Source organism: Sinohyriopsis cumingii, chromosome 4, assembly GCF_028554795.1.
Source record: "Sinohyriopsis cumingii isolate HCF-2022 chromosome 4, ASM2855479v2, whole genome shotgun sequence".
In the NCBI taxonomy this organism is placed as follows: Eukaryota; Metazoa; Mollusca; class Bivalvia; order Unionida; family Unionidae; genus Sinohyriopsis; species Sinohyriopsis cumingii.
Genome location: NC_142964.1, coordinates 9,493,437 through 9,505,838, shown reverse-complemented (window position 1 = coordinate 9,505,838; position 12,402 = coordinate 9,493,437). Strand labels below are relative to the sequence as shown.

The window sequence follows — 12,402 nt, the reverse complement described above, 5'->3', positions numbered from 1 at the left end:
GTATCATTGTAGAGCTATATCTGTCTGCTTTTTTGTAATACCACCCATGTTGGTGTATCTTAAATAACATTGATGCTGCAGAGTTCGTTAATAGGGTACAGCCTCATTACGCCTACAGGCGGAATTGGGGCAGAATGAGTTAAAGTTAAAGAGATGTCACCAATTCTGAATGCATGGTTCCCCCACTTTTCTAAATATAAATTTCCAGGTCTTATCTAGGATGAAATTAATTTTTTCAACGTTAACATATGACCATTACTGAATGGAAATAAAGAACATTTGGATTATAAAACAAAATCTAAAGATGCTTCTCTTTCAAGACTCTCCAAAACATGTCAGAAAAGATGATCATGTACAAAACCACAAAATGAGTCACATAAAACAAATCTGATTATATTCCCATAAATTGGCATTTAAAGCCATTTCAATGTACAGAATACAAATTCTAACTTTACTTTGCTGACCTGCATTATGTTGCTACATGGAAACAAAATAATGAGCTTAAATTATTTTGTTTCCTTTCAAACCTTTAATTCCAATGAATTCTAGAGCAATATGTGTGCATGTTATACAAAGTAAACATTTCCTATCACAGTATGAAAAAAACCCAATAAATGCAAAGTTTTAGAATCTTATATTGCTACAAAAAATGTTTAACCCTGAAATTATGGGTGCCAATAAAATCTCAAACAATACTTTTCAACCAACGTAAACTCCTTAAGTTGATTTGGTTAAAAATTCCATCAATTAAAGACATTTACAAAAGGGTTGATTTAAATTCTAACAAAAGACCTTCAAAATTATATATTGTTATATAAACAAGTACTGAATTTTCTCTAAAATCAACTTGTCTTCTTGTAGTTCAATATACCAGTCCCAAAACCTGTATTGATACATGGGCTCTCAAGTTTCTTAATATATAATAAAAGGGACGAAACTTTCCCATTTCTCCTGTGTTCCATTTAAGATCTGAAAACAATGCTTCAAGCTACATGTCACTGTGTAATAGTTTTGCACCAAAGCTTAGCTCAGAGATTCAAAAATTTTCTAATCCAGGTTTCCGCCAAATATTCCAACCCCATTTTTCACATTTGGACATTCTGGATGACCTGTGGGTTCAGAGCAATTACATATCAAATTTGGAATCTGACACCACCTTAAGATAGCTTACCAGTGGGCCTAGCAAATTTAACCTAAGTTATATCGACTTATACCTACATGAAATCGATAGGAAAATTATTTATTTTCTCAAAAATGGCAAGTATTATAATCATCATGTCTTTAATCCGCAGAAAGACTAGACGAAACTCAGCATAGATGAAACCTGACCTGGTACTCGCCATTTGCGTTAATAGTTACAATCCTTCACAAATCTCAAACAACGACATCGGAAGTCCAATAGTCACATGATATCAACAACAAACTCCTTTTTAATGTTGTTGTACAAAATTTCAATTATATTAAATGAAAGTCTGATACCTTTTGTAAAAACCAGAAAGAACATATAATTCTCAACATATTTATTTCGAAAACAACTACAAGAAACTTGGCCAGTCTGATTCATCAAGCATAGTAGTCTGGTTACCTGCTTTGCATGCTCCCTATGCAAGACAGAATATGTCAACGTGGTAGTCACATGATACAACAAAACTTCAAAGTTGGTCTCGGAATAAATATAGAAAATTTTGTTCTCTTTCATTTCTGTATTTTTATTACAACCAGTATATGGCTTTCATTTAATTTTTTTTTCTACAATATTTGAAAATGACGATTGTGAGATTCTGTGTGCTCGTGCAACATGCTATCGAAATTGCTTGTACCAGCTCAAATTTCATCAACGCATTAATCTCATTGTTTTTCAGCAGATTAAAGACATAACGATTTGAATACTCTCGCAATTTCAGAGAAAATAAATAAATTTCATATTGATTTCATGCAGGTATAACTCGATTTAACATTTTAAGTTTGCTAGCACATCCACTATGCTTTAATGCCACCATGCTGGCCTCATGTGATGCTAGACTGGTTTTCATACTTTCCATTAAAAACAAATAGATATCGAACTGTCTGTGAAACAAAACGTCTACTAGATGAATCTAATCTACTGAGCATTTGGATTGTCTCAACAAATATATTTATGGCAAGCACCCAAATGAGCCATACTGCAACCGCCTAATATTCTGGTTAGAACTCTATATATTTAACTCCCGATCAGTTCAGTTACAACTCAATTGCATAATTGTTTTGGGCGTCACGTTGTAGAGGAAAATTCCCAGGTTTTTCCCAACTGTCGTCAATATGTGCAAAATTCAAGGACTTTTCACGGTCGGAAAAAAATTTCATTTCTCTAGACTTTTTCCAGATTTCACGGTAGTGTGGGAACCCTGTGAATGAAACTAGGCCTTGAGGCTGAATGGATTCAGTGATCAATATAGAAACTAGGTCTTAAGGTTAAATAGATGTAGCAATTGTGAATGAAACTAGGACTTAAGGTTAAATAGTTGCCTTGATCAATATAGCCAAAATGAGCCTCATTATTTTATTGTAGACCAGTGTTCAGTTTTCAAACATGGCTAAGACAAACTAGCTTAACAAGCATTTAATCTCTGAACTTCACCAAAACAATATAAAATACAATACAGAGGTTATTGTTGAAAGAAATGGCCAATTATTGCAAGATTTACCTTTGAAGTGGATCTGCTCTTTTGGGCTGAGGACGTCTCATCGCTACAGCTGGCGCCTGAACTCTGTGAAACCGGTGTTGATGCAGCATCAGATGATCTGCTAGAAACAGGTGTAGATGGTAAAGTTAAATCAGATTTCTTGCCAGAGACAGGGGTTAAGCTGACAAAAGAATCCATCGGCCTAGTTTTAGCTGGAGTGATCAATGCAGCTTCACATACAGAAGGGTCATCTATAAATGACGATTCAGAGACACTGCCCTCGTCATCCTCAGTCATGTGACAATCAGGAACAGAGTCGTTCTCTTTATCCTCTGAAAGATCAACTATGATACAATCAGTGTCAACCTTCTGCTGAGCTTTATCTGATTTGGAACTTTCCATATCCTTTACTGTATTCTCGTCTGCAGAAACATTTTCCTTGGTGCAGTTTTCTTCTTCTACAGTTTGGACTTTCTTTGGCTCAAATTGAACAACTTTTAGGGGCACACCAATTACAGATTGTGGCAATTTAATTATATTGAATGGTTTGACATTTGGAGGGGGCTCTGGTGCATGAACATTTTCCTCCTCATTTACATCAATCACAATGCAATCATTGCAGTTTGTTGAGGAAATCTCCTCAGGAGAAGACCGCTTTACAAAGCGGTCAAGGGTGTTTGATTTTGACCCTTTCTGAGTGCCAGCAGCAATATTTTCCGCCTCAGAACTGGAACTGACCTCCTGCTCACCCTCCGGTGCTGCCAGCTTGTCTTGAGTAACAGAACCAGATCGAACAACTTTTGGAATCTTGGCGCCAGGGGACTCATTTTCTGAGAGTTTACGCTTTTTACCGCCTGATAAGGGACTAGTGATAGGACTTGAAGGTGGCTGAGGTAATGGTTTAAAGGGGAGACGTGCTGCAACCAGAAAAGAAAGGTGTTTTCATTAAAGCTACATGCCCAAAAGTACAAAATAACTGCATGACTTTCATAATTTAATATTATTATTCCTAAGCTTTTGCCCAAATGTCAAATTTGATGATAAAATCTAAGTGATAACAATCAGCCCTAAAACTGAACTTCATAAACAGATAATGACCACTGTCTTACATAAAACACCTGGCAGGTACTGTCATCCTGTGAAATGACTTGAATGGATATCTACAATTATAGATGACTAATTTCAAGCCACCATCTCAAACACATGCATATCACGTTTCATGACTATATCTCAAACAGCTAAGATTATAAAAACAGCACACACAAGTGTGACACATAGACAGGCATAACAATTATATTACATCACACAAACCATGTGAGGGATCCCACCCTGCAGTACCCTACTTCCAATCTCTGTAATGTCAACATCAACTATTTAATTATATCATATAAAGTAGGCATTCTACTCATGTAAAAACAAACAGAAGAAACAAAATCTTGACCCAAATTACTAATCTCTGAAGCAGAATTCATGTCCAAAATCTAGACTTTTTGTCCTTAGATTTAAATCAGACCAGTCCAAAATAACCCAGACCTTTGAAAACAGATAGATTTATGATTTTTTAAACAAATATAATTTTTTTTAACCTTCTGCTCTTGTAGCTAAAATAACCAAATGAAAATGTCATTTTTACACAACATCCAGTTAGATGAAAACCTCTCAGACAGAAACATGTTTTTGGATACATTCAGAAGTAACAAAATAGTGTTTGCTATCCCACTTTCAGGCATAAATGAAAATAATTTCCAGAGACAAGTTAATGGGTGACCTGATATCACAAAATCTGGATTTCTTATTTTGACCATTTGTGCATTATCATAATATAAAAATTACAGACATTTCTTGATAATTTCCAAGAAATTTTCAAAACATCAAGTAACTCATTAACCCCACAGGTATAAGCATTAGTAGTATCATAGGCAAGAAACATGATCTGCACTATCATATTTTTCTTTTTAAATCTGTAAAGCAATGTGGAAGTTTCTTTCTTCTGTCCCAATATGTATTAATTTTAGAAGAAAAATATCCTCTAACATTTTTCAGTTAGATAACATCCAGTCACATTGTTAAAACCTGTTTCCCTTAACTTCTGACACAATTTTCTTAAAGCAGTCTGGTCCACTACTTAATCAAAATACAATGAATCTTTGAGACATGTTTTCAAAATGAAAATGACCATGTTTTCGTGGAAATATGCCTCACACAGCTGCTATAAATAGATAAAAAGGAAAATACGTGTATTACATTATTCTCAAATTTAAATGACGTGTGGGATTACAGAGATGATAATAAATATAACTTTTATTATTTATTTATTATGTACAAAAGAGCATAATCCATATACAGGTGAGCTCAAGACTCAATTAGGTCAAAAGAGTATAACGATAACACCAAGTGCATATGGGTTGGCACATATGCATCGTGAAGCAGCATCACACTTCCGGTCTCTGTACTGTCATTTTATGATGAACCGTTCGAAAATGGGAAAGATGTAGCTGTATAAAGATATCAAATAAACTACACTTTCTACTTGTATTAAAAAAATACAGGAGAAAAAAGAAAATTTCAGACCTGTTTTTTTTTGTCTTCAGATTTACAATTACTGGTTTCAAAACCAGACTTTGTGTCCTGGTAAAAACTTTTTGGCCTCGTATCTAGATCAAACTGGTCTGAAATGTACCGTTACCGATGAAAATTTGCATAAATAGGATAGGTCGTAGATCTGGAACATCCTGGGTCTAGGACATAGAAATCATGTTATATATGCACACAAAAAAAAAATGAAGAGGAAGAAAAGCCAGCAAAAGTCCAACTATCACCCTCCTGTGCATGCCCAACTGAGACAGCCAATCGAAAATGTCTTTTATACACAACTGTATCCAGTTAGATGAAAAGCTCTCGGAAACGTGTTTGGATCACTTCAGAAGCATGCCCAAAAATGCATTTACTACCCTAATTTCTGGCAAAATTGAAAAGAATGTCTTGGTGCAAAAAGTTTACAAATGTATCTGAATACTGGATGATAATTAGAGCCCTCTGAAATATTCTGAGAAGGAAAATGCTGAGCTAAATTTAATCAAGAAGTAAATTCATGGAATACAAATACCTAACCACAATGCAATTTTTTAAAACTAAAGACAACATTAACTGGACATAGTGACATTCACACATACAAGCAAGAGTAAAACTACCTGCCATGTTCATCGTGGAGTATAAAACAAAGTCTGTTCCATAAATTTATCGAGTTTTGGAAAAATGAAAATAACACATTGCAGGTGACATAAATTTATTGCAAATATACTCAACCATTAGGGCAAGTTGTGGTTGTTTACGGTTTAACACCATCTTTCAGCACAAGATAGGCTATACATGGTGACCAGTATAAATGATGGAGGAAAAACCCAGCAAAAACCCCAAACCCACAAGAAACTACTGGCAAACTTTCTCACATACCCACACTGGACAAATCTGAGACTCAAACCCACACAGACAGAGGTAAGATGGCAGTGAACCATAACGGTGAGTGCTTTATACCACTCAGCCACTTGGAGCCCCAGTAAGGCAAGTAAGAATTTTTTAAAAAGCTGTTACCCAGCTTCTGAATGTGTTTACTATTGAAATTTTAAAAGAAAAAAATAAAAATCACAATACATGTATGCATACGTGTTTTATGTGCTGCACAATTATGCCATTTAAATTTTTTTTTGTTTTTTTTTTTTAAAAAATTCCTTTTTCATTTTAAAGACTGCTCTTCTTCATCTGAAAAATCTGAGGCTCTTCTACAGGTCTAGCAGAAGAGATCACTTGCTTCACATCTTACAGACATATAGTACAATCAAACCTGTCTCAACAGTGACCCAAGTTCAGCAGTCACTTGGTCACAACGACCATTCTAATTTCCCCTGGTTAAATTTCCTATATAAATGTCATGTAATCAGCAGTCACCTGTCATCTATAGTCAGTAGCACGTGTTTCTTAACCAAGCAGTGGTTTCAACCGGTCTTCGCTGGTCATTGGCCATGTGTTTCTTAAACAAGGGTTTCAATCCCTGAAGCATATCCAGTGACCACTCCAAGTATGCAAATTAAATTTCTTTTATGATGAGAAAGGCAGAATATACAGACTTACCAGCAATTTGTCTGACACAATTTATGTAAATGTAACTGACAGGAAATCACAAGGGAGAAAACTATATTATGATAGTGGAATGGGAAAGCTTCGATCCTTAACAATCAGCTCTTCAACAGCTAACAATGACCTCAAAGAATTTTATGTAAAAACACCACCCTGTTTCAGCAAGCAACGTGTTACTCTCCATGTTGATTTGAACTGAAACAGTTTGTGTGCAAAATGAATTAGAAACTTTTAACTAAAGTTAAAGATAATGCCCTGAAAATTCACTGAGCTATAGGTATGGATATCATTCGTGATGCAGAGTGGAAAGACTGTTGCATAGAACATCCACTGGGATCAAAAATTTAAAAGGTCAGTGGTAGTGACTCCCTGGTGGCAATCAGGTCTTAAATTTATAACTTAACAAATGAAAAGACAAGTTTTGTGCATTTTTCTAAATCTTTCAGACTACTGATTTAAAATCAGAAGCAAAGTAAAAACTGCCATGGTGATTACCGAGTCCACTTATGTATTTTTATCCAAGCTTAACAGTTTTTAAAATTCAAATTTGATTTATAATTTAAACTAAGCTATTTCATTTTTTTTAATTCAGCAAAACCTAAAAACAGATTTCTGTTTCAAGCACATGCACTTTCTTGCAGACATGGAAAAAAAACATTTCAACTGAAAAGAGGGTTTGTAGCAGAATCTTTTGACAAAATTCAAGTTTTTTTACAAGGATTCTTTCACCACATGAAAGGTTTTTAGCAATACTGCTGTCTGGGAATATGCTGGAAAATGGTTGTGTGTACAGTCTACTGTCAGAGGCTAGTGTTTGTTGAAAAGAATTGTGAAAAGCATTTCAGACTTAAATTGCTCATAAGTATTACCTATTATACATGTTCATGTGCTACTATGGCAATAAAACCAGTGTTGACATAAAATATGTCTGTGTTAATTATTAATTTCCTGTCATTTCCCAAAAAATACATTCCAAACAGGTACATTGGGACATTATTCATCTAAATAAAAAAAAATTTTTTTATTATTATTGCAAGTACTTAAAACAATGGATGTTTGGTACAAACTTGTGTATTCAGATTTCTAACCTATAAAAACTGTTTTCATAATTGGAAAAATAATGTTCAAACTTTAATATTTATCACCCCACTGTTATCAGTGATGCATCTGTCCGACTGGTTATATGATGATCAACGACTTGCCCGGTCATAAAACTTTCAACGAGTTAAATAGTAAGATGTGTATTGTGGAGTCATTTTATATTGTGTTTGAATAAAGAAAACTTAAATGTTTTTATATGTTCAACATTTAACACATTTCAAAATTTATAGACAAACCATCTGTCCGTAAGCATTCACCATTATGCAAGTAACATTTTGGGTGCTATTTTCATTGAAAACAATTGCACACAACATTCAGTTTGCACACAGCATACTTGCTATCCCTTTGTTAAAAACCATCATGGAGTCAATCAGAGGTTATTTACAGTTAATCAGCATGCTTGCTTAAGATTCCGTAAGGATGTTATGTGATTGTTACATGAACCAGTGATGTTAAGTGATATGTGATAAAAATTACTTTAAATGGTTAGCAAATAAACTAAACAAAAGTTGTGTATCTTTAATTACAAATACATGACCATCAAAATTAAAGAATTCAGTGAGGAAACACCAGTATTTTTTAAATACTCTCCAGATGATCATTTATAATTGACATCGAAACCAGACTCACACAAGATTTTTGGATGTTAAGTTGTTGTACATGAACTGTAATGTTAATAAACAACTGAAATTCTATACCAATTTATCCTACTGACATGCCTAAAAGCAGCCTTAATAGTTGTTGTTGTTGTTGTTGGGTTTAACGCCATTTTTCAGCACAAGATAGGCTATACATGGTGGCCAGTATTAATGGTGGAGGAAGAACCTGTGAAAACCCCAGAAAGAACCACTGACCCACGAAAAGCTACCGGCAAGCTTTCTCACATATCCACATTGGCCGAGCCCAAGACTCGAACCCACACAGACAGGTGAGATGGCACTGATCTGTGACAGAGAACGCCTTAGACCACTCGGCCACTCGGGGCCCCAGCCTTAATAGTGACATATGGTCTGTTTACAGTACAATCAAAAGTTTTATTTGGGGTGCGGGACAGATAAAACAATGAAACATCCACTGCTTCTGATCATGTGTGCCTTTGACAGCTTTTGCAAAAGATTTCAAAGCTTTCACCAACCAACATCACACCAAATGTCTTATGACATAATTTGCACAAAGCCGAATAAATGTCTCCATCTTCTGCAGCCATTCTTTACATTCTAGATTTTTGAGCCACAGTGCTTGGAACCAACAAGTACAGAAAATCACAAAAGTATCATCTGAGATAGCTTTTTCGGGCACAAGTTTTCATTTTCAAGGACTTCCTGGCAGAACTCAAAAATATTAAAACGTAAGCACTTTTCAAAGTTTTCCAAGTTCCATTGAAATTCAATGATTTTCTGAGATCGCTATAGACCCTGGGAAAATAATTTTCATCAACATATCTACAGCTGAAAATCACTTGCTTCATTAGCAGCTAGACCAAAAATTTCCCTCACAATTTAGAGTAGGGCAAGTAAGAGAAATGAGCACAAATTTTAATTTGAAACCCATTTTGTCAGCATCATCCAAGCTTGCGTAGTATGAAAAAATTGAATTGTCACACCTGACTGAAGTGCTTCCACCACTACTTGACATGTTATACCTACAACTTATTTTTGTACAGGCAAGACAATACAAGCAATGAACCAGAAATGAATTCCTGGAAGCAGGAATTTTTACCTCTGAATAAGGTATGCTATAGTTAAAGATGCTTGCAACATATATTACAATAGGAAAGATAAAGTAGGACCATACGAATCACAATTAACTGTACCTTGCTTTAGTTTCTTTGGTGGTGGACATTCATCAGACTTGAGCAATTCCTTTTCTTTCATCGCTGCAGAAAAAATACATTTTTAAATTAACAAGTAAAAGGATGATTATAACACACAGATGAGTCATATAGAGCTGCTATATCCTACTATTCCCATCCATCACAACTGACTGTTTAGGCAAATAACCAGACTGAAACTATTCCACTATCAATATTTGTACATTTGCTAGCACCATACTGTCTTGTCACTTCAATAGGTATACTTACTCATGCAAGCACCATACTGTCCGGTCACTTCGGTTGGTATACTACTCAGGCTATTAACAAACTTTCCAGTCACTTCAATCTGTATACTACTCATGTAAGCACCATACTGTTCAGTCACTTCAGTTGGTATACTACTCAAGCTAGCACCATACTGTCCAGTCACTTCAATAGGTATACTACTCATGAAAGCACCATACTGTTGTTGTTGTAGGGTTTAACGCCATTTTTCAGCACATGATAGGCTATACATGGCGGCCAGTATTAATGATAGAGCAAGAACCCGGGAAACCCCGGAAAGAACCACCGACCCACGAGAAACTACGGGCAAGCTTTCTCACATACCCACATTGGCAGAATCCGAGACGAACCCCCGCACAGGTGAGATGGCAGTGATCCGTTAACGTGAAGCGCTTTAGACCACTTGGCCACTCTGGGCCCCTGCAAAGTAGTAACAAACTGTCCAGTCACTTCAATCTGTATACTACTCAAGCTAGCACCATATTGTCCAGTCGCTTCCATCGGTATACTACTCATGCAAGCACCATATTGTCCAGTCACTTCAAATGGTATATTAATCATGCAAGCACCATACTGTCCAGTCACTTCAATTGGTAAACTACTCATGCTAGCACCATACTGTCCAGTCACTTACATCGGTATACAGTAAAACCTGTCATGAGCGACCTCTGCTATGAGCGACCACCTGTCATTTCCGACCACAATCGTAATGCACGGATCGATTTTACTATATAAACGCTGTTATGAACGACCACCTGCTGAACGCAACCAGCGACAGCGATTTCTTGGCAAAATATGCATTTTGACACTGCTATGAACGACCGCATCGCCAAAAAAACAAAACAGATTGACACCACTGACCTTAACTTAATCCTTTGTAAACACTTGAGCTGGGGATAAATGTAGTGTGCAAACAAAGTGCACATTAAATAACACTATAGTTGAACAACCATATATCGAGATAAACACCTCTAACCATCATTTAATCCTTTGTAACAAAGACTGCATAAATAGTAAAGATTGCTCTAATAAAGTATTTAAAAAGAATTTGTCTTGCTACAGTACAAGTTTTGTGAAATTTACAACTCCAGCGTACGGTGTCATTTGTAAACTGCAGTAAACCAGACTAAAGTACATGTCACTAACCGCCATTGTAGTGCCTAAGTCATGTGAATAGCCAGTAAGAGTAACATCAAAGGGAGTAATGATGGATATACGCAGTCAATTTAGAGGTTTGTATTTTTTCTTTATCTTTATGAAAACTCACAAAACGCCGGTAGTCCTTATGTCCCAGTGAGAAATTGTTTGAAAGGGCTTCAGTGTAGGTTTCAGTACATCGTTTGTCTTTCCAGTTAATCCATAATGCCTGGAGGGTGAATGAGCTCATTGTCTTTAATACTAGTAAGTGAGAATCATTTCCGGACTTCTTTAAATTATCTTTTATTTCTTTTGTTAGTGTTTCACCAAGCCACCATCTGTTTACCTGGGTGCAGTTGGTCGCAACCTTTGTTTATCGAGCTATAACGCTCTTGATTTAAACTTCGTCTCAGAATAAATGTATTGTTTCTTGATGTGTTAATTATGTCTTTTGGTTTCATTCATTGGGTACATAATATAGATTTATTCCACATTTCCCCAAAACCTGATCAAAACCGATAGTCTTTATAACATCAACACTAATAACAATGGCAGAACCTAAGCTGAAAAAAAGAAAAATTTTAACACTGGAAGAAAGAATTAATGTCATTGAAAGAAATGAAAAAGGGGAGACCGCTCACAAAATAGCAGTCAGCTTAAGCATCGGTAAAATGCAAGTTCAAAATGTAATCAAAGACAAGGAGTCCATTAGAAACAAATGGCAGAAAGGTGCACAAGCAGAGGAAATATGCCACGGCAACGGACAGTTTACGGAGATCTGAACGAGCGAGTATGGGAGTGGTTTTGTGTTGCAAGGAGTAAAAACATACCAGTAAGTGGAAAGTTGATTCAGGAAAAGGAAATAATTGAGATACATGTTCAGACCAAACAGCTGAGTAAAACATGTCAACAAAGAAGTATAATGGATTTCTTACAAAAACAAGTGAAGAAGTGTATAGAATAAGATATATATATCATATCTAACTGTTCATTTTTTGTACATATTAATGTGATGTTGAAATATAAATTTTATTCTCGTTGTTTGATAGATGTATATCTTTATTATATAAAGATATTTTGAGAGGAATGCATGCAATATTTAACAAGATTTATGAATAAAGGTTATGATACATGTACAGTGAGTATGGGTATTATTTATTTTTCAACAATGCTAACTATTGACCCTGAAAACCAGTCCATTTTCACACACCTCTTATGAGACCACCTGTCTTGAGAGACAGCTTTTGGTTGGCAGAAGGGGTGGTCTCT

At 35.5% G+C, this 12,402-nt stretch overlaps 1 protein-coding gene across 1 annotated transcript in view; it reads right to left on the bottom strand.

Annotated features, from left to right (window-relative positions):
- LOC149800602 (uncharacterized) overlaps nucleotides 1-12,402 on the bottom strand; it is a 78,993-nt gene that overhangs the window by 63,118 nt on the left and 3,473 nt on the right. The window contains exons 2-3 of the mRNA XM_089954592.1: nucleotides 9,712-9,774; nucleotides 2,685-3,580 (exon numbers count right to left, since the gene is read on the bottom strand). Of these exons, the coding sequence (XP_089810718.1) occupies nucleotides 2,685-3,580; nucleotides 9,712-9,774 (959 nt within the window). The remainder of the gene's footprint in view (nucleotides 1-2,684; nucleotides 3,581-9,711; nucleotides 9,775-12,402) is intronic.